Below are 27,972 nucleotides of genomic sequence, written 5' to 3'. Positions count from 1 at the left end.
CCCCCCCCCCCCCCGACAGTGATTTGGTTCCTATTGAAATGGCCACAGATCAAAAATGATGAACGAAAGAGTGGCTACCAGATGCTCAACACTTGACTCCAGTTTCCTCTATCAAGTGTGCAACAGAACTATGTTGCATTTGCTATTCAGGGATGTCTCCCTGTTGTAAAATATAAACACTTCATCCAGTAATGGATACATATATCCAGATCTTGGCAATGTGGTTCTCTCTCAAAATCAGCAACAAACTCAACTTCCAAATTCACATTCAGGATATTTTTATGCCAGAACACACTGCTCAAAAACATTGCATACAAATAATGATAAAGTCACTGATTCCAGACGATTATAGATTAAAGAGTCAGGCTCACAAACAAAAAAATAATCTTTTTATGTTTTGCATTTACTGAATTAATTTTTAAACAATTATTTTTCTCATTATCCAGAGTCCAGCAACTGTTGTTTTCGTATACAGATGGACACAACATTCGTATAAAGTTTCCAAATCAATACCTATTAGTTTTAAATGTTTCAGCGTTTCACAGATATAATCAAGTACAGAATCATAGTCCTCCCAACCTCCCCATCCCTTTCCTTGTATTCATGATTGCATGATTGCATGATTATGTGATCCTAGCTTCATTGCTTTTCTGATTATTGCTTCATTTTGTTTTGTTTTACATTTTCTCAATAAAATTGCATAAAATGAAAATCTCTAAAATGTGGTGAAGTGGGAAAAGGGTGGGGGGCTTCCACACCATACAATTAAAGCACCATTGTACTATTTGAACAGTCATGAAGACTCATGGGAAATGCAGTTTGTTGAGGGTGCTGGGAAATGCAGCTCTGCAAGGTCAGCACCCATAACAAAATACAGTTTCCATAACTTTTAAAGGGGTATAATAGTGCTTTAAATGTTGATGTGATGAGAGAAAGAAGATCAATCAATCAGGCACAGATTTGTAGAGGATCGAATTCAACACCAGGCTTCATCCAGGAAATCCAGAGCTACAGCACCTCCAACAGTTGACTGTCCAGACTGTGCTTCAGGACTTCCAGTGAGGGAAGAGTCCCACCACCCCTCTAGGCAATTGCTTCCATTGTTTAACTGCTCTTACCATCAGTACATTTCTCCTAAATCACAAAACTTTATTAATTTGATTTATATAACTTTGAAATGAAACTATTGACCCTTAAAGGAGTATATGTTGATCAAGAAATATTGTATAGTATGTGGCAAAACTGAGACAATTTGGGGAAATCTTAGCATCTCAGCATAGCTCGCTATTCACTTATTCTAATCATAGGCTGTCTTTAGTCATTATTGCATAATTGGCTTCCACCAGTCTTCCAAAGCGTTTGCAATCAAACTCTTCAGCCATCTGCAAAGCTCTATTGTTCCTGGTCTCTTCTTGCAGGGGTCTTGTTGCCTTCATTCAGCAGGACTGTGGTATAAGCCATCTCAATTTCCTCCGTGGAGCCCTAAAAGAACAAACAGAAACCCCAGTACTATTTTAATTTGGTCCATGTGACAAAATGGCCACTTCCTGAGAGAGAACTCCAGTTTGTGAAGCACTCAGAGATATCTTAGATGTCTGCATCAAAGAAGCAGCTGCTCATGCGTAGGTTTTCATATGAATTGCACCCCTGCATGATCAGTAATATGGAAGCCCACATGCACACAGATTCTCACACGCATTGCTCCTTTAGTGCAGGCATCCATACCATTGTGTGGCCATCCAGGGGTGAGGCCAGCAGCATTCCCAGCATTCCCTGGGGCACCCTTTCATGTGCTGCACACATAAAGGCAGCTAGTTTGATCTAACTAGTTTACTGCCTGCAACAGTCTATACCATTTTTCATCCATGATGGTTCACAAAGGGGCTAGCAAACAGACACGTAAATTTAAGTTACAGATAGGTAGCCGTGTTAGTCTGCCATAGTCAAAACAAAAAAAATTCCTTCCAGTAGCACCTTAAAGACCAACTAAGTCAGTTCTTGGTATGAGCTTTCGTGTGCATGCACACTTCTTCAGATACGTATCTGAAGAAGTGTGCATGCACACGAAAGCTCATACCAAGAACTGACTTAGTTGGTCTTTAAGGTGCTACTGGAAGGAATTTTTTTTGTTTTGACGTAAATTTAAACAACAGTTAATCTGACAACAAAAGACATCAACAGACAACAAAAGAAAAGGAAGAGAAATATCAAATTAAACTAACTGACAGTTTGTGCATCCTTCTGAAAGGAAGAGGAGGAGTGTGACAGTTTAGGTGGAACTGCCCCCAAAGCCCTTGCTTAATACAGTAACTAACATGCAAAGAACACTAGAAGCTTTTAAAATGAGGTGTTTCCCCCCCCCCTGCTTCGTAACTGGGATTACCAAGCAACTATTACAGTCCTGCTAATCAAGCTTGCTCTTACCCTCTTTGTCTTCTTTGCTTTACCAGTCTCCTTAGGACTGCCACTGGTTATATTCTCTGTAAAGAATGAGAGATGTTAAGGGGCTGAACATGAAAATAATAGAAAGCTCTTCCATGAAAACACAACTTTCTTAACTGAATCACTATATTGCATTGTCTCTCCCCGTTAGCACCTAGTTTTAGCTTGAGTAAATGCTATACAAGGGTCTTACCATCCACGGTCCCTAATTGGGTCTCATTAGCATCTTCCATGCATACATTGTCCTTTGCTCCGTACTGTCTCACATTCTCAAAATCTGTCATGCTGATGTTTGTCCTGTAGCTTCCAACTGAGACCAAATCTGTAGAAAGGAGAGGGGAAATGTAATGCAGTTCTTCAGCCACATAATGTGAACAAAAATCCATAATACTCTGGTAAATTGTGCATATAAATACATAGACTAGTGAAAATAATGCATTATATCAGAAAAAAATGGTTTGCAAAAAATGTGTACTTTATGCAAAATTGCATATAAAAAACATACATATTAGGAGAAATTTGCAAAAAAATGCTGATGGATTTTCGTGAGGACTTTAAAAAAAAAAAGCAAACCGATGTAGAAATGTGGATAACCGAACTTAAGACTGGGGGGAAAATGAGACATGGAGAGAAGCCAAAATACTGAGACATATCCACCAATCTCAAACTCTGAAGCAAGGTCCTTTTCATTCATTGCAGCTACAAAGAAAGCAAGCATAGGATTGGAGCCAGAGAAAATATTTGTGGGTCTCTCATCAGGCTAACAGGTAGAATTAGTGCTTGTGCTGCTGTGCCACCCATGTGAATACTTCATACCAGGACCATTACACTCTTATTCTTAACCGTGATCCAGAAGACAAAAGGATGCCAGTATAGCTTCATAGAGTATATGAGCCTTCAAGTGCATCTGGGCATTCATGGCCTGTGAGTTGTTTCTAACAGGAGTTAAGAGACAAAGAGAGATCCCAAGGCAACATGAACCCAAGGAAAATGTTTCTGAAGTTCACCTTGCTAATGTTCACAATATATTGTTTGGGAAGTGATAATTCAAGTGCTCAAATTATAACAAAATTAAAATTATAACTCAAATTATAACAAAAAGTACATAAATTTACAATTATATTCCACACAGCCTAGAACTTGTATAGATTCACCTGAATGCTTGAAAACCTTGCGCTTCACAACAATACCAATTGCGACAAGAAGCAGAAACACAACTCCAAGGGGGACTAAAGTGGAGACCAGAACTGAGGAATTTTTGCTATCTTCATGGCTGAAAGAGAAGTTGAATTGGCACTTTAGTAACTTTAGAATGCATAGCCAGTGTATACAAATTATAGGAAACAGATAAACTTGCCTAAATATTCTGTTGACATGGCGTTACTTATATTCTTACAATATTTTAAAGACTTCAGGTACATCCCCAGAATCTATTAGTATTAGGAGCAAACTTTACATGCTTATGGTAGCTCCATGAGTTTTTCAACATGGAAGAGCCCCAATCACACAGAAAGAGGGAGGGAGGTCTAATTTTGAAAGCAAAGGGACATGCAGGTGAGAAATAGAGGACCCTTCTCCTACCCTTCTGCTTCTCATTCCTCAGCTGAAGCCCTTTTCTCCGACAAGGAGAAAAATGTCTGGGGAGAAAAGCTGCAGGGAGGTAGATCACAGGAAGAGGGTAACAACTGGCTCTGCACTCTTCCCCTGTGTGTTCTCTTTGTATTTCAAATTGGACTCTATTTTTACACAAAGGGGAGCAGGCCTGGCCCTCAGCAAGTGCCAACTGTCAGTTTATCTGATTGCTCAAAATGTATCTGATAAATTCAGTAACAAAATGTGACTTGCTTCTTCTTTTAGATCCTCTTGTTTCTTCTTATACAATGCACTCACATATCATCCTTAAGGCTTTTACAGTGGCTCACCTGTCTATGGGGCTCTCAACTCCAGTTGCCTCCTTAGCTTCATTTAAGGGAAGGCCCCTGCTTCTAGGGTTGACTTCAGGAATTATATCACTGGGTTCTTTGTCGGCACTGGAATCTTCTTTAGGGTTTTGAAATACTATTTAGGCATGTTTGGGAAATTGGTATCAAGCAACATATAAGAAAACAAAAAGCAGGAAAGAAATAAAATAGTCAGTACCTTATGATAATGGTTGTATCTTGGCTTATTGCTTGCACACAGACTCCCCCCCCCTTCATTCCTGCCCTATTATTCACAATAAAACCAAGAAGGCTTTAATTAACTGTAGTTTCTCATTTTGTCCAAACAAAAGGTTTACTATCGTAGAAACAGATATTAAACCAGGATATTAAACCAAGCCATGGTTTAAGATGATAGATTCCTGCTTTAGACAAAATGGGAAGCTGTTGTAAACTAACATTAATTATTGGCAAAGGAAGGGGAAGGGCTCTATGCAGAGGCTAAAAGAGCATGCATGCCTCAGTAATCCACAATAATCTGTTGTGTGGAAGTGCCTTTAAATGCTCCTGTGTTTAATTGCTGCCAATCTGTGTTACTTGCAGAATCAAATTATAGAAAAAGTATCTTCTGAATTGTTTAACTGAGTAGTTTAAAAATGAATAATGGCACTCTAGCAAACTAGGAGCATAGCTAAATCATGTCATCCGTGAAAGGCAAAGACCCACAAGCATAAATCTGCTCCATAACTTGAGAGTGGACATCTTTAGATGCTCTTGAAGTGCTCACTAATTATAATGTGTCAAGATTTGGAAGCAATCCATAATAGGCCTGTTAAAATGTGGACAGTACAGGATATGAAACCTACTGTGTTGTCCCTCTGATCAGAACTGAAGCTCACCTTCTTGCACTTCCAGATGCATTGCAGTTGTTTCTGCATAGTGACCTCCGCGTCTGACTCCACACCAATACCACCCTTGATCTGTTCGTGACACTTGGTCAAAGTTCAGCGACAAAATTCTATTGGTTGCATCACAGTTAACCACCAAGCCGTTTTCATTTTGGGTGGATAAGACGAGAGGTTCACATCCAGTATTCTTCCACTTACACCAATACTTCTCATAATCAGCATATTCACATGTGTAAGAGCATGATAGTTTCAGTGGGGCACCGACAACAGCGTTGATCTCATTATCTATTACTAAATTGGGTTTCCCTGTTTCAAAAGCAGGAAAGCATTAGAAGTAAATGGGCAATCAGTAAATCACTTTAAATCAAAGACAGAGAGCCTAATTTTAGCATTATTAAATGAAATAGCTGGTATACAATATATCACACCAAACACCCCTAACTGGACCAGACCAAACCAGACCTTCCTAAGCAGATAAATATGTCATGTGACAAACAGAATGCATGAACTAGGCAATTATAGATAGTATTTGCTGAAGAAAACCCAAGTAGAATGTACTTTGGGTTTTTCCCTTTCAACGGAAAGATAAAAGGCATAGTAGGAATCGAAATGAAACCTCCAACCCTAGGTTTATAGGTCTATGAAGTGGCAGGGCCTGCTAGCTGATTATTAGGCTCAAAGGCAATGTATAAGCCATACCTTTAAAGTTCCTTCAAAGCATGCACACTCCCCAAATAGGATCGTGGGAATGGGAATTGTGGCTCTATAAGGGGTAAACTACAGTCACAAGTATTCTGCACAGGGGGAAATGTGCTTTTAATGTGCTTCAAATATATGATGTATAGACAGTGGCGGAGCAAGCTGATTGAGCACCATGGGGCAGGGCTAGCCGACCGTGGGATGGGGCCAGCCGGGGCAGGACGCTCTGCGGGGCCTCCAAAGAGTCTGCTGCCTGCCACCTCCCCCTTAGCTGCCCTACAGCTGAGGGGGAGGTGGCAGGCAGACCATTTGAGGCAGCGCAGAGCCTGCGGGCGCCCAAGCCACCACGTCACTCCCAGGAGAGACGCGTAGCTCGGGCATGCTGCAGGCCCCGCGGAGAGTGCCGCCTGGCATTTTGTCACACACACACCCTTAGTAGTAACACCCAGGGCGGCCGACCCCCACCGCACCCCCCTTCCTTTGCCCTTGTGTGTAGACAGCCTATCTTAGCTTCTTAAGAAATTAGCAGATGAAATTAACAAGCTATCTAGTGGAATGGCTGCACTGGGTACACATTTCCTGTAAAAGAAAGATGTAGAAGAGGAGTACAACAATGGCAGTTCTGGACAAGCAGTTATCAGAGCAGTCCTTCAAGGAGGTAAACAGCAACAATAAAACCAGGAAGTAGAGTTAGTGATTAAATTTCAAAATTGTAGCATATCCTTGCCTTATTTTCTTTAGCAGATTCTGCAAAGAATTGCTATTCTGAATGTGCCCTAATAAGGACGTGTAGACAGCCAGATCCACAAATGAGTTTGTCTGAAACTATTTGCTGTGATTTTAAAGAACTGGCTATTATCTAGCAGGAGTAAATCTCTTTTCATTCCCATTCATCTCAATGATAGAATTAAGTTGGTCTCTCTTACTGAAATTAATGGGAATTAAATGAGACATTTAATATGCACTTTTTCTTAGTGTAAACTACCATTGTGAGAATAATCCTACAAGGATCAAAACCCCAGTGGGTTGGGAAGGGCGGTCTAACCCATCCCACCTACCTACCCACTGCAATTTATCCATCTACCCACCTCCCACACTCTATGTAGGATTTCCACTACAAGAAAGTTCACATTATCACTAATGCAAATGGGGGAGGGGTGTTTTCACTGGGGTCTCAGGAAAGAAGTTACATTCTTCTTCCCAAACCCTACCTATCATTCAACCAATCCTGCTCTCTCCCCCAGTGAATATTGCCCCTTTTTTACAAACCAAAAACAAGACTGGATGTTTTATGCGATAATGCATTTCATGTCATATCCAGCTTGCTCCTGTCTGGATTATTGTCATTATCTGCAACAAAGTCCCTTTGAAAAACAAGTATAATATTTAGGACTGATTCCATTTGATCCTGCTGTGCTGTATCAGCTTAGGCTCTGCAACACTGAACAAAAGAGGCATATAATTCTGCTGAGAAGCACATTAGAAGAAACATGGTCTGTTACCTTCTACAATCTTCAACTCTGTTGCTGATCTTTTTTCCTCTTTTCCATCTACTACACACCAGTAGAACCCTGCATCCTTCTCATTCAGTTGGTTCAACAGGATGGTGAATGTTCCATTACTTGGGTTATCATGCATCACTATTCTTCCCTCATAGGAATCCATCACATACCCAAAGTCATTTATTAATGGAAGGCACCTGTTTTTTTCTAACTTGCACCACTGTTTGCGTGTATAATTCTCTTTTGGATCATAATGGCATTCAACAGATACTGATCCACCTTGGACTCCTCTTGCTACAGGTTGTCCTTTGGGCACCAAAGTCCCTGGAGAAAGAGAAGGCATGAAATTATATTGTTGCTGTTGTTGTTAATTTCATTTCTCTACCCCTTTATGTATTTAAGGGGGGGAAATCTTCAAGCAGTTTACATTAAAATATTAGATAAAACAATATAGAATAAAACATTATGGAATAAAATCAAGTGTATATTCAAAGCAACATCATTAACGGAAAACTGAAATATTATCTTAAAGATTTCAAAATAAAACATTACAAAAAGTGGTCAACTACAGAAGCCACGTTTAACGACATTTAGCATACTAATAACACCATGCTCCAAATCCCCACATGATAGATCTGAATGGTTTCATAGAGATGTTGTAATATAGTAGACAGAATGGACCCTTGTGGGATCCCACAGCCCAAAAGCCATGGAGCTAAGAAACATTCTCCTAGTACTGTACTACTACTGCAGATAGGAGTAGAACCACTGTAATACACTTCTCACTTCCTTGAGTTGCCCCAGAGGAACACCATAGACAGTGGTATCAAAAGCCACGGAGATGTCAAGGAAACCAACAGGATCGCATTTCCCATTGTTTCAGTGCTGAAACTGGGTTTGAAACTGGACTGGAATGTATCTAAATAATCTGCTTCTTCCAGACATACCCGTAGCTAGCTGGCAACTACCTTCTCGATCACCTTGCCCAGTAAAGGAATATTAGAGACTGGATCATAGTTTTCTAAAACCTCTGGATCCAGAGAGGACCTCTTCAAGAGGGGCCTCCTTCAAGGCAGTGGGCATAACGTCCTCCCACAGTGAGACATTGTCCACTGTCAATTCCCTCCAGTGAGAGCCATCCAGTCAATTCCCTCCTGCTAGATTTTATCAGACATGATAGGCAAGGATTAAGAGGGCACATTGTTTGCATTTAGGACTGCAAAAATTCCCAGCCATTACCCACCTTCATATACATGTATATCCAGTTCCTTGGATTCTCCCCCTGCCCCATAGATCCCAGCTCCACAGAGATATGACCCTGAATCCTTCTTCTTTAACTGGGTCATAAAGATACTGAATGATCCAGCAGTCCCGAGAAAGGTCAGCAAAACTCTTCCTTCATAGGCTGGGTCAATTTTTCCATACGAGTCAATAACAGTGTAGCAATCATTCTTTGACATCCTGCACAGGTACTTCCGAGCACTTGCATATTGAGCACCCAAGTCACAGTTCATAGTCACTGATCCATGCTGCTCAACATAAATGAGTTGAGCTTCATCCGGAACTGTTGAATCTATAGTAAGGAGACATAGCTTTACCAATTCTCCATCCTCCATTCTACAATCTCACGTTGTTCTGCATTGTACTATGTATTGCTCCATGGTTCTACATCTTATGACTTCCTACATTTCTTCCCCCCTCCCCCAAAAAAGTAATTAAACTGTTGGAGACTTCAAGGACTTTCTCCCTCCCCATCTACAACTGTTCATGTCAAGAAGTGACACATTTACCACAATGTTACCCTCCTTCCCACTCACTTACATTCCCATCCACAGCTCATATGTATTCAGAATTTGTTTGTCCCAGAATAGAACAATAAAACAATAAGATTATTTAGTTATGCAGAGGATGAAGCAGGAAAAAGTGGAAACTAAAAATCTCATCTTCCAATAAGCCATAGATAGTTGGATATTTGTAGCATGCTTCTGACAGAAAATAAAGTAGCATTATATATTTACCTTCAGAAACATCCAGCTTCACTCTGAAAGACAGTCCATTGTCATTTAGGGAAACACCACATTTGTACATCCCCATGTCTCCTCTTCTAAGCTCTGATATTAATATAGTGAATATGCCATTCTCTGGAAAGTCTGTTATTAAGGCTCTGCCTTTGAACTCTCTAGCAACATAGCCATTGCTAGAAATGATGGTTGAACATTGCCGTGTTGATTCCTTGCACCAGTACTTCCTGCTGTGTCTATTCACACTAGTGGGAGGGTAAAAGCATTTCACAGTCACTGAGCCTCCAAGCAACCCAGTCACCTGCCGTGGTCCAAATATGGGACTTGAAGTTAAAACTGAAAACGGAAACAAACAGTTCACATCACTAGCTGCCACTCCATCACTAAAATAGAAGCTGAAATTATGGAGAGAGTCAACTACAAGCCTTAAATAAGATTGAGCCCCTGCCATATGCAGATTGTGTGATCTGCTGACCAATGAAACTTAAATCCCATTCTGCCCTGCCCTGACACCTTATATGTTGCATATCTGTAGCTTCTCCCCAAACAGGTTGAGGATCCTGCGTTTTTGTAAGTAATAATAAATGATGTAAGCATACTAAAAACTGTTTTAATGCTACAGTACCATATTGGTGCATCCCAAATGCTTGGGAAAGCAAGCATGTCATACCCGCCAACATTTTTCTGATGAAAATAGGTACATCCTATTACATAATAATAATTTTACTATTTATACCCCACCCATCTGACTGGGTTGCCCCAGCTACTCTAGGCAGCTTCTGACATATATCAAAACATAAGAAAATATTAAACATTAAAAAAAACCTTCCCTATACAGGGCTGTCTTCAGATGGCTCGGGGGTTGGATAACTCCATACCCTCCAACATTTCTCCGATGAAAATAGGGACATCCTAAGGAAAAGCAGGACATTCTGGGATCAAAGCAGAAACTAGGACGGCTTCTGTAAATCCAGGACTATCCCTGGAAAATAGGGAACCTTGGAAGGTCTGACATGTCTGTCTGGTGCTGAAGTTGGTGCCATGCAGGCCTTCGTTGAGAGAGACTTCCGTAAACAGGGAGCCACTACAGAGAAGGCTCTCCTCACCATCCTCCAGACCTTTCTGAGAGATGGCATGCACAGAAGGGTCTATGATCGCAGGATCTCTGCAGATTTGTATGGGGGAAAGCAGCCCTTTAGGGAAAGTGGTTAAATTGAATGCTAGGGGTATAATCCCATTTATACAGATTTCTTATTTCGGATTTGATTAAACACCTTGCATTCTAAAAGTTCTTCCAACATTAAAGGTTTGTTGTGTTGCAAACAGAAAGGGCAGCTGGACAGTATCAAATGCCTTTACAGCACCTCACTTTCATCTATATAATAACCATCTATAAAGCCTGCCACTGCTTTTTAGGCTGAGCAACATATTACTGAGGGAGGCCACTTCTTCGCAGTTTACACTTTAGAAACATCAACATATGATTTACCCAAGTTATGAGAATTTTTTAAAAATAAGCAGAATTAATTTTAGTACCATCTGGAACAAACACTAAAATATACAGGAACATATCCCAATCAAAGTTAAGCATATTTACGTTCCATGAATTTAAATCCATCCATTAAGATTCATGGGGCTTATATGTACTGGGATTTGCAAGATAATTACTTAAGTATTTGTTTCTTCACAAGTGCCTGTTGGTTAAACTATATCAAGGGGTACAAATGTTTTGGGCTACTGCCCTATGAAGATGTATAAATTGTGTTCTTAATATCCCGGTGGTTGGTTAAATACTCACGGCTTGCAGATTCAGCTTGGACAAAGGCCAACAAAAAGATGAAGGCCAGGATGGCCATTTTACTCAAGGGTCCTAAACCTGAGATCCTAGGTTTCTCATACAAACTGAAATTCAAAAAGAAAGAGAATTACATCTGTAAATAGGCAACATCTAAGATAGGGATATGTGTGTGTGTGTGTGTGTGTGTGTGTGTGTGTGTGTTAAACAGGCTTCAATAGTACATCAACTAAATAATCCTCCATAGAATCTTAAGTGAAAACATAAAAAATAAGAATCATTAGCAATGTTTAGCCTGGCATTGTGAATATCGCTTGAATTTGAGATAATTTCCCCATAACATTGTTATTTAGCTAAGAGAAACAATGAGCTCGAAGAAACAACCTCAAAATTCATTGCATACAGTAATACCTATACTAATTGACTCACCAGTTCATTTATTAAAAGTTAGAGAGTTTGAAAGTTTTAAATAACTTTTAGAAGTTCAAAGGATTTATGAACTACATAGATTTGATTGTGTGATGAAATTCTAAAATGATGCACTAGAGGGCAGTCACAATGTACAGATGTGTCTGGCAACATACACCGAAAACCAGAAAACACTCTTGCCACTGTTTTAATAGGACCTAATCTATTTCTATTAAAATCTATGGCACTTTTGCTATTGATTCCAGCAGGATGTGTGGAAAGAACCCCTAGGCAAGGAGGGATTGTTATATCTCAGTATATCTAGAGGCCCCATTATCATCTTCGTCAACACTGAAACTTTTCTAGGGGACAATGTTCTTGCCTACATATGTCATCAGAACAGAAGCGATGCTCACATCATGCCATGGAGCGGCAGTTTTATGGGTGGTCTGCCCCACTCTTTGCTGGGTCACCTCTCCAAACCTTATCTCTATACCCTTTTGTCCCTCCAAGTCTTTGCTCTTCTTTTGCTCTATTCAAACTCTCATGATTCAAAACTGCATTTCAAGTAAACATATATAAAAGTCAGGAAGCATGATATAGTTATAGTGCCATGAGACTTCTAGCAGCTGTTCATAATAAGAAAAACAAGAGACTGAGCTCATTCACACAACATGCTAAGCCAAACCTGGGCTTAGTGAGACTGTGTGAATGTGCAGGCTCCCAAAGAGGAGCTCACTTTGCTTCCCCCCCCCCATCCCCTTCTCTGCCATGTCACACTGAGCTAAGCCATGTTTTAGCTTAGTATGTCATCCAAACTGGGACTTGAAATTAAGCTCTTTCATCCCCTGTCTTGAGCTGTAGACTTGACCCAGTTCAAGAAAACACCGTAAAGCCAAAATTTGGTTTAGCATTGTGCAGCAGCAAAAAAAAAGCAAAGTGTGTGCAAGTTCCACTCCACGGTTTGTCCTGGTGTGTTGTGCAAAGTGGGATACTGGGTTCTAGTATGTATAACTGAGCTAGAAAAGGATGCTTCCAGCCTGATGCTGTTGAATGCCAGGGACTCTTTCAGACCTAAGCCAAAGCCCATGCTTTTATTTCATTGGGCTTTTAAAAAATATAATAATGCTTGTTCCTAACTGGTGTTATGAATAAGAGGATATATCAATGCTTTTAAAAGTGTGTTGTTAATTATTTATTTAGTTGTTATTTTCATGCCACACCTTCCTTCCCAAAAGGGAGCACAAGGCAGATAACACGATGTCAAAGAACACATTAAAAGCATTCACCAGCCCCCCCCCCCCCCCCCCCGCAATAAAACAGCAACAGGCAATACCTCCCAAACTCGAATCATAGCTGGATAAACAAGTGCATTTTCAAAGTGAGGAGACAGCCTGATTTCACCCAGAAGGAAGTTCCATAGGTGTGGTGCTGCCATGGGGAATTCCATATTGTGTGACTGTCCTCCTCACTGCCACCATTTCCTGAACCACGAACAGGGTCTCTTCCACTGCTGGCAAAGTCTGGTTTGGGAGGTGCTCCTTCAAGCACTTGAGATCCAAGCTGCTCAGGAACTACTGACCCACATCATCTCCATTTTGTCAGGATTAGGAACATAAGAAGCTGCCTTACATTGAGTTCATGTATTGTCTACATTGCCTGGCAGCAGCTCTCCAGATATATGGTAAATAGTCCTCCCAGCCCCACCTGGAGATGCTGAAGATTGAACCTGGGACCTTCTGCAAACAAGGAAAATGTTCTACTACTGTGCTACAACCCTTTCCCAAATTCAGCTTCAGATTATTGGCCCTCATCCTGCCCATCACCACTCCTGATGCAGATGGTGTAAAGACTGGAAACTGAGAAGACAACATTTAAAATCTCACGATGTTGAAGTTTTTGGAGCCACCAAACTTAGCAGCTCTGTCATCTGTTGATTTCTGCTCAGAATTAAGTTGCATGTTCCATCTTGAGTCACCTTCAATGTTTGCTTCCTTACATCCCTTGCTGTTCTATCCTGTTCCACTCGAGCAGAGGATTGTGATGGTGGAAATTGTTGTGTGTGAATGTGTGTGTGTGTGGCAGCAGCGTTTAACCAGTACCGCTCTCTTAGCCCTCATTCACTCACAATATTCCTGCAGAGTTTTTCTAACACAGAGTGTTTGTTCAATATTTCTAATGCCTACATTTAGTAGAGCTTACAATCAAGGCAGCTTGCAGAACAGCATTCTGTCCTGTCTCTATCTTCTTGCCCATCACATTGTCTTAAATTTCCTGCAAATATTTATTCAGAAATAAAAAGGGCTGAACAACATAGAGACACACAGCCAAGGCAGTCTAAATAGAAATTGGTTAATCAAGTAGATACGATAAAGTTTGGCAACGGACTTAACCAAAACATGGGACCCAGTTCCCTTTTTCAAAGGGTTCCAACTTTTGATTGCTAGAAATCTGAATCAATGACAAATTAGACCCCAATTTGGGAATAATCCCTCCAGTAGGCATTTGCTGTCTCTCTACCTTTCAGGGATCGGACCAAAAGGGTGACGATTTCTTCCACCCACATCCAATTTTAATAGGGTGATACATACATTTACAAACACAGTACTCTCCCAAAGACTGGTCTTTGCCACCTACCTCTCGCTTCCCTAAATAGTGTTTCTGGCACTCTCCTTGCTGCCCTGTTACGTGCTGACATAAGAAGAAAGAAGGCTAAATGTTAGGCACCTCAAGAGCTGCCAAAAACCACTCCTTAAAATCCTGAGAGTTTACATTCTAAGTTTACAGCTGATCTGACCTTTACACCTCTTCTCCTTTAGTCAGAAACACAAAGGTTAGAGGGCAGCGTTTGCCTTGAATTTTCTCCTTTGCCCCAGGGGCAAGATGAGAGCTAATGATCTTCAGTTAGGGGGAGGTAGATTTTGGTTGAACATGAGGAGAATCTTATTGATGGTAAGAGGTGTTTGACAATGGAATCTATTACCTACAGAGCTGGCTGGCTATTCCTCGCTAGAGCTTATCAAGCACAGAATGGACAGCCATTCATGGGGTCATCAGCAGCATTTTAGGGGGCTAAATTTCAGCAGCGGTGGTGTTGCTTCTCTCTGAAATAAGGATGGGGTGAGGTGGCCACGAAGTCGGGAAAGTTCTGGGTTGATGGCAGCAGCTTCCCACAGTCAGGAAGCTGCCACCAATTCAGAGTTGCCCCAACCTGCACTCCCCCCCCCCCATCCTAGCAAATGTAACACTGCCATCGGGAGAGTATGCCATTGGGAGAGTACGACTGCAGTCTTCATGTAGCTCTGAATGTTCTGCATCAAGCAGTGGTTTGGACTAGCTGTTCTGCAAGATCCCTCCCACCTCTATAATTCCTCCATAGCTACTGGGGCCCATGTGAGTCCTTGGCACCTTCGCACCTTGGCACCCATAATGGCCTTGGGTGGGTGGGTGGGTTCACACAGCTCTTCTACTGCTGCACAATATATGTATTCAGGAGCAAAATCAGTGGCAACACCAAAGGCTCAGAAGGCTAAGGGTATGGGTATCAGCTGTTTATCTTGGAACCTGTACCTGAACATATGACTTCATTCCAAGTCTTGACCCCAATTCCAGTTCAACTTCATGTTCAGTTTGCAAGTACGTTAGTTCTTGTAAGGTACTAAGCCTCCTGCAAAGTCTCCCATCATGGAATGTACATCCAAAATCTTTGCTTTTTCCTCTTCCACCATAAGGCTTTTAACAAACCAAGAAAACCCACTAATTTCTGCTTGCCCCTCCTTTCCCTGAGAGCAGACGTGTAGAGGATTGCACTGCAAGTGTTTCACACTGAATTTGAGGCATGGCCTGAGGCAGCCTGAAGCTTCGCTCTGATCTACTGTATTTCCTCAAGGCTTGAAAACAATCGCATGGGAAGAGGCATAGGTGTGAGTGCAATTGTGCAGGGGCGCGCGTGTAGTCATGGCAGCCAAGTCATCTTACCAGCCAGGAAGGGGTGTTTTGCAGCATTCATGCAGGCAGAGACTATAGTGAATGCCAAGTAAGCAGTGTGCAAATAGCCTGAAGAATGTATTCTCTTGGGCATCAGGTGATGGACTTTGTTATAAGGGGTAATTCCCAGCAGTGAAAATATTTTATTTCCTCCTTTGCATAAAAGATGCCTTGTTGTTCTTTCTTCCTCTTGCTGTGGTGTTGCTCAATGGCTACTTGTCTTAGGCTATTTATTAACTCCTGGACAATGAAAAAAAATGTCCTTTCAGATTCTGAGCCTCTGTCTTCTATAACACTTCCCAGCTAGAGGCTGGTATAAAACCAACAAGATGGCCTTGGCTTTAGAATATTTTAAACCAAGGTCCTCTCGTTCTCTGGAAGCTTGAAATATTTTCTCAGTTGAGGTTTTCTCACAAAAGCCCTCTTACTTGAACATATCATTCTCTGTTTCCAGCATAATATCCAAAGGTAAGCAGGGTCTGGTATGGTTTCTAATTGGATTGGGGACTGTGTTGAGATTCCCACATTGCAGGGAATTGGACTAGATGACCCCAAGCAGCACTTCCAACTCTACAATTTTATGATTATATGATGTCACATCCAATTACTTCTTGGCCCTCATTGCTACAGAGGGATTTCTTCAGATACACTATTCTCACCAGTCCATCTTGCCGCAAGGTCCTCTCCCCTCTGCCCTTGTCCTCAAGCCTCATCCTCCTACACCTACCATTCCCTTGGTTTCCAGTTTCCATCATCAGTGTTGGCTCCAGATTGGGGTGTGTGTGGGCTTGTGCAAGATACTTCAATGGCACCTCATATCTGAGTGGGCCTGCCTCCTTGTCACTGTCGCCACTGCCCTTTTGCTCATCCTCCCATTCAGCACCAGAAGCAGAGGCAAGTGGAGGCTGTTGCTGATTCTTCTTAATCTCCTTGCTGTCTGCATGTTTAGAGAGGACATGTGAGAGGACAGGCAACAAAGAGGAAAAGGAAGAGCAAGACCAGGGAGCTCTGGGAATCAGCAGTGAGGGCCCTAATGTAGGCATTGGCAGGTGCCAGACATTGCCAACCCCTGATGCTGGCCCCAACCTAGAGGTTATGTCAGGTTTTAGTCCTGATCAAACCAACAATGTTCCTTTTCCTCACAAAAATTGAACTGCAGTCATTGGTGACTTGGTTCTCTGGGTAGCTGTACTGTTCAGAATTTTCTGCACTGTCACACTAGCCCAGACAATCAGTGCAGAGGGACAAGCAAAACAGTCTAAATCACTGAAATGTGAATAAAATTGAGTTATTTACTGAAGGGAAATGAAGTAGTTTTCTTTAATGTACAGAAATGTTTGTGTCACAATGCTTATGCAGAACGCTGTCCAGCATACCATGGTAAACTGAAAAGGCAACGAAATTTAATAAAAGTCATTTGCTTGGCCTTGAGGTTTACCAGTAAATGCGAGAATTCTCAGAGACTTTTCACTGATAGCCTAAATTTTAAGACTTATCGGTAAAAGTAAACTTCCATTGATTTAAATTTTGGTGTATCTCATACCAAACATTTTATTAAAGGTACTTATCTCAAAAAACATTTGTTTCTGCAAGGGAATAAGAAATATATACTAAAAATCAACATAAATGTGTTGAGTCATTATCACACACATCTAAAGGTAAAGGTACCCCTGCCCATATGGGCCAGTCGTGACCGACTCTAGGGTTGCGCGCTCATCTCGCTCAAGAGGGAGCCGGTGCTGTCCGAAGACACTTCCGGGTCACGTGGCCAGTGTGACGAAGCTGCAACTGGCGAGCCAGCACCAGTGCTGCACACGGAAACGCCGTTTACCTTCCCGCTATAAAGCGGTACCTATTTATCTACTTGCACTTAGGGGTGCTTTCGAACTGCTAGGTGGGCAGGAGCTGGGACTGAGCAACGGGAGCTCACCCCGCCGTGGGGATTCGAACCGCCGACCATACGATCAGCAAGTCCTAGGCACTGAGGTTTTACCCACAGCGCCACCCACGTCCCATCACACACATGTAGGCAGTGTTTTTTTCTTTAAAAAAAAAGTTTAGGGGTACTCTCATTTTCCTACCCATATTGCAATACTGCGCCTCAATGAGGCCAAACGTAGATTCACAAAATGTTTAGGGGTATGCGTACCCCCAGAAAGAAAAGCACTGTGTGTAGGAATAAAAATAGCAGAATATGGTGCATTTTGTAATTCTGCTTTAAATTTCTAGTACTTGGGATTGCAAAGAATGGTTTATTGTGACAGGACTTCAAACATCAAAAGAAAAATATAAATCAAAGTATAACACAAGATCCATCATCATTTCTGGCAGTAGCAAAAAATGAGACTGCCAGTACAAACAAAATTTGACTAGCAGATTTAAATCACTGGTGCATATCAGGAAGCGAGAAGTTGTGGTACAAGCTTTATCCTGAACAGACAGACAGCTATATTTGCATTTCTCTTCTCTCACAGATTGACTGCATAGTGGTTTAGAGTATTTTTAAAACACTTATTACTGTCACTTCATTAGTGACTTATTTCCTTCAAAGGGGGAGTCTAACTCATATTAAATGTATCAACAATTATTAATTTTATATAAAATTTTGTATTATATACTATCTAATCTATCTATTTCTATGAAGGTGCTGTGAACTATGATTTGCTGGAGATCTTAGAACAGAGCTTTCCAGACTTTTAATGTTGGTGACACACTTTTTAGATATGCACCATTTCGCGACACAGTAATTCAGTTTGATTAGCAAACCGGAGCTTAAAGTAACCCCTTTCCAGCCCCGGGAGGAGTGCAGGGAGTGTTTGCACAACACACCTATGCACTGCAGCTGACACACTAACATGCCATGACACACAGTTTGGAAAGCTCTGTCTTAGAGTAATCCCACACCACAATGTGTGCTTTATTATAGAAGATAGCATCATCTTATCCAGGGGTCGGCAACCTGCAGCCCATGGGCCACAAGCAGCCCAGAGGGGTCATTTAAATGGCCCATGAGCCACCCCTGAACCGAGCCGCCTGCTTGGTGAGTTCCCATGCACCGCGCTAAATCGTCGCCGGAAATCATGTCTGCACAGTTGCCAGAAATCGCATCTGCTCAGATGCTGAAAATCGCATCTGCGAAGACGCAATCCAGCCCACGGAGCAATCTCTGCGGGAGTGAACCGGCCCAGGCGAGGTAAACCTTGCCGACCCCTGATCTTATCAGTCCCAATTATATATGAAGAATAGAGTCTAATCTTGCCCTCCTCGTTTGCTGTGGAAATCTAGCATGTGGGTCAAAGAAATAGCATCACTCCTGGGACAAACATTCTAGAACATTCTTGTTTAATGCCCATAAGAGTGGTTATGATCGGTCACAATATGTCCTTTTATGCTTTGTTTGCCTTGGGCATTGATTGAAGTTGATCCCCCCCCCCCCGTACCCTTTGCCAGGGACTCTGTAATCGAAACAGCTGACTGCCACTTCCTGGTAGTATGTGTGTTTTATTGAAAAGGTTTCTGTGCTGCCTTGTAGAGAAAAGCCCTCTTCAGGCAGCTTGTGCAAAAGGGATGAAACGGATGCAACGTAAGTTCAGTAAAATATCATCGAAGTTTAAAGGATTAGTTCAATTTAAAAAAAAAAAAAACATCCCTTTCTCATCATTTAAACAGCTAATATGATTGTATTTGCAGGTGGATAGCTCAGTTGGTCAGAACATGGTGCTGATAACGCAGGTTTGATCCCCGTACAGGACAGCTGCATATTCCTGCATTGCAGGGAGTCAGAGCCCCTTCCAAGTCTACGATTCTATGATCTCAACAGGGTCTGTGAAGTACATCTTAAGGCAGGGACCAGTTGATACAGGGGCAACCAGTCCCTAAGATAACCTGGTTAAGAACTTTGCTTCAGGATGAGAACAGAAATCGTGCTCCGGCAGCACGGCAGCAGAAGGAGGCCACATTAGCTAAAGTGGTACCTCAGGTTAAGAACAGTTTCAGGTTAAGAACGGACCTCCGGTACGAATTAAGTACTTAACCCGAGGTACCACTGTATTGCACTTTATAACACATTCAAAATGTTTTATTTTCAGCTGTATAGCTGAGTCTGAGATTCACTAATGCTTGGATAACTGTGGTAAGGTCTGATTGCTCTAGATAGGGCCATGGCTGGTAGAATGCATTCCTGACTGCTGCTTCTACCTGAAATTCCCAAGAATCCAGGAACACACCCAAGCCACAGTCTCAGGAACATTGGTGTGTAGGTGGGTGTGTAACTTTTATAATTTGCACCTTGAAAGTCAGCCAAATTTGCCTCTCGTAATTTACATTCACATATGCAATGTTTTGAGAAAATCACTTATGGGCCTGTGTCCTAAATTGTTTAAAGACCTAGTAAGGCTCCTGGATTAGATTCTCAGACTTATGTTTGATTCTAAGACTCTGTGTAAACTGTCCTTCTCCTGGTATGTAGCTCTGCTAAAGCCACATCTAGGGAATGCAATCTCCATGTTTGCTGTGGTGACAAAGGTTGCAGTCATATTCACACTTCTGATGTGTCATGTGTATATATGTCTCCCTCTATATATATTTATACATGCATACATACATACATACATACATACATACATACACATATACATACACACATACATACCCTGCCCATCTGGCTGGGTTTCCCCAGCCACTCTGGGCAGCTCACATTGAAACAGACTTAAAACAATCAAACATTAAAAACTTCTTGATACAGGGCTGCCTTCAGATGTCTTTTAAAAGTCAGATAGTTGTTTATTTCCTTGATATCTGAAAGGAGGATGTTCCACAGGGAGGCTGCCACTATCAAGAAGGCCCTCTGCCTGGTTCCCTGTAACTTCATTTCTTGCGGGAACCAGCAGAAGACCCTCAGAAGAGGACCTCAGGGCTGACCGATGGGGGTGGAGATGCTTTTTCAGATACGTATGTATGTATGTTTGTATGTATATTGTTATAGACGGAGGGACCCCTTAAACCCTAGAAATTATTAAATGCTAGGATTTTGATTATTTGGGATGTGAAGGGAGAAATATAAGCTGCAGAGAAATTCCTGGGCTAGCCTGTGCAAAGCAACCTGGCTAAGCTAGGGCCATTAAGGTACAATAGAGGGTCATTGGCATGCAAGAGAACAATCCTTCCCCCATTCCCTGAGGTGCAAACAGACTGGAAGGTAACTGTGTGTTTGTGGTGACAAGAAAAGAGAAGTTTTGAGCAAGGGTTGCTGGGAGGAGGAAGGAGGAAGGAGGATCCATCTTTAGCAGGCTGACTGCAGAGCTGGCTGGGAAAGATGCCTTGGACAAGCCCCTCTTGAAAGGACCATGCTGTAAGATCTGGACTCCCTCCATGCAGACTGAAGGTGTAAATAGGTGAATAAATCATATTTCTCAAAGCTATGACAGTCTCCATGGTGTCTCAATTCTTCAAATGACCACAGACCCTGGGTGAGTCCCAGGAACCCCATAGGGTCTTGCCACTGCTTGGCGGGGAAAGGGGGAAAACACTCAACTTTGGTAACAATATATATGTTTGTATTAGAAGCCAGGAAAGAGATAAGGTAACATTCTTTACCACAACCACCTAATGGCTATTTCCTATCTTTTCCACTGTGGGTTGCAAAATAATAATAATCATAACAATCATCATCAACCTGATAACAGAACTATAACAGCTTGTTGATTATTGAAACCCAGCTGCAAAGATCAAAATCCAGCACTAAACCCAGACCTGTATTATATGGTGATTCACCCATTACGGCCACCACATGGAAAGGCTTCCATCAGCCTTTCCATGGCAGTTTTTAATCACTGCCTCCACTATACCCTAACCATTCACAGTCGGAGCTAAACAGTTTCTATAAACTCTTATTTCCCAGCACACAATTAGTTAATATTCACCAGGCAGTTTAGGGGGAAATGAAATACAAACATCATCCGGCTATTATTGTATTGATTTATTGATTTAATATGCTGTAGACTGCTTTGAGATTTTTATTAAAAATATAAAGCTGTATAGAAATTTTTTAAAAAATACAAAGTCACAAAAAAGCACAAAAAGTCTTGACTATAAAAAAAGAAGCAGTGAACTAGCAAGAGACACCCTCAAACCACAATTCACAAAAGCATAGGAGAAAATAATTGTTTAGACCGGGCAACCACCTTCACTCTGAACAATGGGGAATTGCTTGGATAATGGTCCTGATTTCTGTTATTGAAAGTGACTGTGAAAATGGATGGTTTCAAAAGGCTTGGCTGTTGCAAAATTAAACCCCTGTAAGATACGCTTTAGAACAAAGGTGGACCAAAGGCCATTGCTAATTCATTACTGAAAGTATCACAGACTAATAAAGTAGAAAGTTACAAAGTACTTCTCATTTACAGTCGTGACCCTGAGAATCTCGGCTGATCATAAAGCCTTCTAAAAACAGATTCAGATTTTTAAAACACCTTATCTTTAAAACAACTACAGTATTTACTTGAATCTAATGCACCATCGAATCTAATGCACACTTCAATTTTCAGAACCTTGAAACCAAAAAAAGTATTTGCTGGGGAAATGTGCCATTGAATCTAATGTGCACCTTAATTTTCGCCACGTAGTTTGGCCAAAAAAGGTAAGCATTAGAACTGAGTAAATACGGTAAATAAGTTATTCCACAAATTTGAAGATTAATTCATCAATTAATTATGGTTCCATTGCCAATCTCACAATCAAACTAAATATCTCCACAGTTCATCGAGCACAAACCCAATACATTCCTACGATTTAAAATCCATGTACCATTCCTTATGAAACTACCAGTGGCGTAGCGTGGGTTGTCAGCACCCGGGGCAAGGCAAGTAATTTGTGCCCCCTAACCCGTGGATTTGCGCCCCCTAACCCGTGGATTTGCGCCCCCTAACCCTAACCCCCAGATGTTGCGCCTGGTGCGGCCGGCCCCCTTGCACCCCCCCACGCTACGCCACTGGAAACTACAGTTCATTTGATCTCTGTCAAAATTGTCCTGGCTGTTAAGGATATCCATTCTACCCCAGATGAGTTATTCCGATAAAGTGTTTGATCAAGGGAAAATACAGACAAAACCTGAATTTCATAGGAGTGAAGCAATACAGCTAACTATCCTTTTCAAAGTTGTTTTAGGTACACTGTACAAGCTGACCTGGAATCAAAATTACAATTCTAAGTTTATGTGAAGCTTCATGTATTATGTGAATTATGCAAGCAGCAAGCATTACTGAATATGCTTGAACTCTCCACACTTCTCCCTTGTGAAAGGGAAACTCAAGCATCTCCTCTGCATGCATGGGGAATGCATAACTTCCTGTTCACATGTTCTTCACGTTATCCACAAGCAGACATTTCCAGTTTTAGTACTTCTGCAAAGTCACCCAGTTTTCTACCTCTTATCTGCACTATTATCTACCTCTGTATATACATATAAGATTAATAGTGTCAAATTGAAGTATTGTGAAAGATATTGTTAACATATAACCAAATGCCAATTACATGTACACCTGAACGTGCTTTACTGTATATATATAACTAGCATATTGAGCTATAACTGTTAAATCTTCATTTAATAACAGTAGCTTTAATCATATTATGAAATGGTTATTCTTCAAAATTCTGATGCATATGAAGTGTTTAAAAAGAAATTAAGTTGGCCCATACCATTGTGAGCCTTTTTTCTATGCACATGTGCTGGTAAGAGACTAACTGTTCAAATGCTGGTTTGCTGGGTGCACTATTTTGTATTACCACCTCTTCCTCCCTCCCTCCTTCCCCTCCCCCTCAGTTACTGTTGTTAGAAAGTTAAAATTGGAGGGTGGAGCTGGGATGAGAAACTGGCCATTTCCCTAACCCTCCCTTCTTTTTCTTCGGAATTTGAGCATTGTGGGGAATGAAGTGGGCCACAGCCAGGCTTGAGATTGGAAAACTAATGTTAGGCAATGTACCACAATATACCACTTTAAAACAGTCACGGCTTCCACAAAAGAATTCTGGGAGCTGTAGCTTCTTAAGTGTGCTGGGTGCTGTTAGAAGTTCCCTATTCCCCTCCCAGAGCTATACTTGACAGAGTGGTTTGACAGTCAATTCCTCTTTTCAGGGATTGTAGCTCTAGGAGGGGAGAAATGGGATTTCTGTATGCTGTCCTCACTGCTGAACTCTACACTTTCAACAGTTATGTCTGAAATAGAATCTATACACATACAACTCATAGAGCCCTTGTTCCATGCAGATCTGAACCTACAATTGCATGTATGTAGACTCAATAGCTTTCAAATAAAAATGCCTGCTGCTCATATTCTGCCCCTCCTTGTGTGTGCCCAATAAACACAGATTGAAGGTCTGAAAAGGGCTAACGTAAATGCTGCCGCTCACCAGACCTCCATTTGCTTGCATAACTGCTACTTACCAGGAGGCAGATGGGGAGGGTTGAGGAGGTGGAGAGGTTGGCATGGTGTAAGCACACTAGCAGAAATGAATCCCATGATCTTGAGATTAAGTGTCTTATGCTCCACCAACTGAGCTATCTCCATTCAGGAAGTATATTGCATTTATTGGATGCAAGTGCCATAAAGCTTTGCAAAAATGAACTAAAAATCTCAAGTCGCAAACCAGACTCATTACCACTCATTACCATAAGGTGCCCTCCGCTCATCACTTGCATGCAGTCATGCTTTTTGTTTCTGAATCATGATAGGAGTCAAAAGTGAGCATAGAATTGCTTAAGAGTTATGAAAAAAATAATAGAGTGACCATCATACAGTGGGCTCTGTTTTTGAGTTAATAATACAGCTGCAATGACCTACTTATGGGCAAGTTATCCGATTTAAGAACTAATCTAGAAGAATTGGAAGTGTGCTTGAAAGTTCTTAAGGTAGAAGTGAAGTTAATTTCACAAGAAAAGGAATAAAGATGATTCAGAGAACTGCACACCTGCATCTTAACTTCGCTTCTATCTTAAGACCTTTCTTAGGCCTTAAAAAGAAACATTAATGGAAAAACGTGGAAGAAAATATGAAATATGGTTTATAAAGGGAGACAGACCTTATGAATGCTGCTTTATAATAGTCTCATTTATTTGTATCTAATTTGATATATATGTTAGGTACTATTTAAGCTGGGTGGTAAATGTACACAATGGCTGGTTATTATGTACATTAACCACTCAACTTACATTTTTAAAAACCTGTTGCACAAACATTAAAACACTGATTGCCTTCTGTCACACCCCAAGATGTAAAAGGAAGTAGTTCAAACTTTAGAAGAGAGGAGAAAACTAGGAATGGTTCCACAGGAAAACATATCTTCTCTCCTTGCTCTGAGATGTAACACCCTGCCTTCCACAAGGACCTGCCAATCCCTCATTCCAAACTTCTGTAAAAGTACGGTAAATCTGGAGGCAGATTAATTTGATATCCCACTTTATATATATATATATATATATATATGCAGGTTTTGGTGTCCTCGGGTGTCTTCCCGTGTAAAAGTTGGGGTGTCTAGGCGACGTTTCGACGAGGTCTCACTCGTCATCTTCAGGCTGGTGCTTTCGGCTTCTTGTTACTGGAACAGAGCGGGATCTCAATGTTTGAGTTCCTATAAATACTGTAGAGGGGGTGTGGTGTCTAGCCTCCAATGTTCTGGGCAGAGAGGAAGACACCCCAACTTTTACACGGGAAGACACCCGAGGACACCAAAACCTGCATTCCTGTACCCGTGAAAATCTACGAAAGCAAATATATATATATATATATATATATATATATATATATATATATATATATGGATGGTTTGGGGGCAAAAAGAACTACAGCAGACCTAGTCTATTTAAAGTTTAGCAAAGTTAGTAATACACTATACCTTCCAGATATTGTCCCCAAGGCACTAAAACTCAACTTGTCAGGGCAGCTCTCTGAATGAAATTTGTGGACCTCAATTGCAATCCAGTGATAGGAAAGTTTCCCCCTTCTTCTGTCAGGACATCAGTTCTGCCATACATTACTACAGCATGTTGGGGAAATTGTGTCTAACAAAAACTCCTTTATGATGACTTGGTGGGTAGGTTTACCTTATGCTAAGGGATTAAGTGATTCACTTGTTTTGGGTCCAGCTGATCCCCACCCCTCCAAGTTACATTGGCTGTCAGTAAAGCATGAGACACTTAATCCCACGGTCATAGGTTCAAGCCCCAAGTAGGGCAAAATATTCCTGCATTGCGGGCATTGGATTCTATGATTCTACGACTGTGGCCCTGATCTATGTTTTGACTTGACTTACTGAATGGTGCACCTTCAGCCAAGCACCTTTCTGCAACACACTTTATGTTCTGCTTGTGACCATTATCATTCAGATTAGATAGATGGAGATGATCTCGCTTCACAACAAAAAGGAGAACCAGATGCTCCTTTGGTTGCTTATCTCACCCAGAGTTGTTACTGAGTTTCAACTTGAGCAACATTTCGAGGTGAATTTGAAGATTCCGGAACTGGCAAAGTATCTCAGAAATTTCAAGGGTAGCAAAAATAATGTTGATGACTAATGCAAGTCCTCAGGCGAATTTCGCACATCCTTAGACTGTCGTTGAACTCCATCTATGGCAGAATTTGAGGTGAATTTGGAGGTTCCTACTGAGCAGGGGAAGGAATTTCTGATGGATTCCAAAAGCACTGTTGTGCTCAACTGGGCTTTCACCCAGCCCATCGCATCAGCCTTGTGTTGGGTGAGATGGTACATGGGGACTTTATGTAAGTGGGCAGCTCCTACGAGCAGCACAAACCTGATTGGTTTGATGTGCAGGTGCTTTTGTGCCTTGTGCCTCATCCTGGTAGCTCTGCCAGCTACTCTTTAGGAACAATGTCTGCATAATGCAGCCTCATGCATTGCCTGCTCCCTTCCTGCCACAATCACCAACTGATGCTCTAAGTTCTAACTTTGGGGCAACAGCAGAGCCCCCTTCAAGTGTCACTCAGTGGCAGCTTCTGAGTGGTGTTTTCAGCCCCTTCACACACACACAATGCCAAAATAATTAACAAAAAATGGATCCATATGGTTTCCATAAATATCTCTATTTACCAAACAAGGCCTCCATTCTTTAGTACCCATTTAAGAATATACAGCTAGCCTGAATTCATAAGCAGGCTATCAAGGGGACTTACCTCAGGTAAACATGGTTAAGACTTATCAAAGTATTTATATAAAATGTGTCTGCCGCCTAGTGATTAAAATAGCCTCCACATAAATTGATAAATTGCATGATTTGGAATGACTCCTGAACAAAATGTTCAAAGTAACTGTGGTAAGCATCTCTGGAGCAGTCCTAATTTTCCTTGGTACCTCTACAGATTGACCCTCTAAATATGAAGGCTAATGTCTCAGAGCCTGGAAATCTGTTGGAGGGGGGGGATCATTTTTAAAATTCATTGTTGTTCTGTTGTTGTTACAAATGCAGCAATATAATTTCACACTTCTAGAGAATAGTAAAGAAGCATTACTCACATTCTGGATTAGTTGTGCAGAGCAGACCACTGGTGCAAAATGCACCTTTTCTCTTCTGTTCTATCCTCCTACTATGTCAAAAAACTGGCCCTTGAGTCACTTCACTCTTTATGGTTGTTTGTCCCTGGGCTTCCTAAGTACAGCTGGCACAACACTGGATTTACAAAAGTGAAAGTGTCATAAGACCTCCTCTTAACTCCAGCCCATCCACCTGTTGAAACTTCTTAAAGGAATACCATCCCACAAATGCACCGTGCCAGTGATTCTCAATTGATGGTCTGTGGACCTCCTGTGGACCTACCCAGGGGGTCCATGACACCATTCATGAAACAAAAACTACCACAGAGATATCAAAAATTTCAAATATAGGGAGTCTGTGACTTGGCCTTTAAAAAACAGGGAGTCCGCCATATGTAGCTAATTGAGAACCAGTGTACTGTTCAATCATTGTTTATGACACACTCTATGTTTTGGAAGCGTATGTGTTTTGGAGGCTGCACAATTTTAATGTTCAAAGAGTGTACTAATGATTACATTTATTGAGGCATACAAGTGCACTGGTAAATACACTTCATCAGTATACAGATGATACTCAGCTCTACCTCTTGTTTAAACCAGAACCAGTGAGGGTGGTGAATGTCCTGTATCTGGAAGAGGTTGGAGGTTGAATTCTGACAAGACAGAAGTACTTTTTCTAGGAGACAAGGGGCAGGCAAGTGTGGGGGACTCCCTGGTCCTGAATGGGGCAACTTTGCTCCTAAAGGACCA

The 27,972-nt window shown here is 41.5% G+C and overlaps 2 protein-coding genes across 3 annotated transcripts in view; both read right to left on the bottom strand.

Annotated features, from left to right (window-relative positions):
• Positions 1-27,972, bottom strand: part of LOC310847616 (polymeric immunoglobulin receptor-like) — a 159,451-nt gene that overhangs the window by 111,051 nt on the left and 20,428 nt on the right. The window lies entirely within an intron of this gene.
• Positions 262-27,409, bottom strand: PIGR (polymeric immunoglobulin receptor). Of its 2 annotated transcripts, none has more exons than XM_083745492.1 (11): positions 27,205-27,409; positions 11,290-11,393; positions 9,489-9,827; positions 8,714-9,043; positions 7,471-7,794; positions 5,261-5,575; positions 4,365-4,500; positions 3,597-3,715; positions 2,636-2,764; positions 2,425-2,480; positions 262-1,482 (listed from the first exon to the last, which is right to left on the bottom strand). In XM_083745492.1, the coding sequence occupies exons 2-11, from the start codon at positions 11,345-11,347 to the stop codon at positions 1,393-1,395; spliced, it is 1,896 nt and encodes a 631-aa protein (XP_083601618.1). In that variant the 5' UTR covers positions 11,348-11,393; positions 27,205-27,409; the 3' UTR covers positions 262-1,392. The 2 variants fall into 2 exon arrangements, with proteins under 2 accessions (XP_083601618.1, XP_083601619.1); XM_083745493.1 differs by lacking the exon at positions 27,205-27,409 and adding an exon at positions 14,332-14,427.

Source organism: Podarcis gaigeae (genome assembly GCF_964106915.1).
Source record: "Podarcis gaigeae genome assembly, chromosome: 6".
NCBI classification, from domain to species: Eukaryota; Metazoa; Chordata; class Lepidosauria; order Squamata; family Lacertidae; genus Podarcis; species Podarcis gaigeae.
This window is presented reverse-complemented; position numbering and strand designations above follow the sequence as displayed.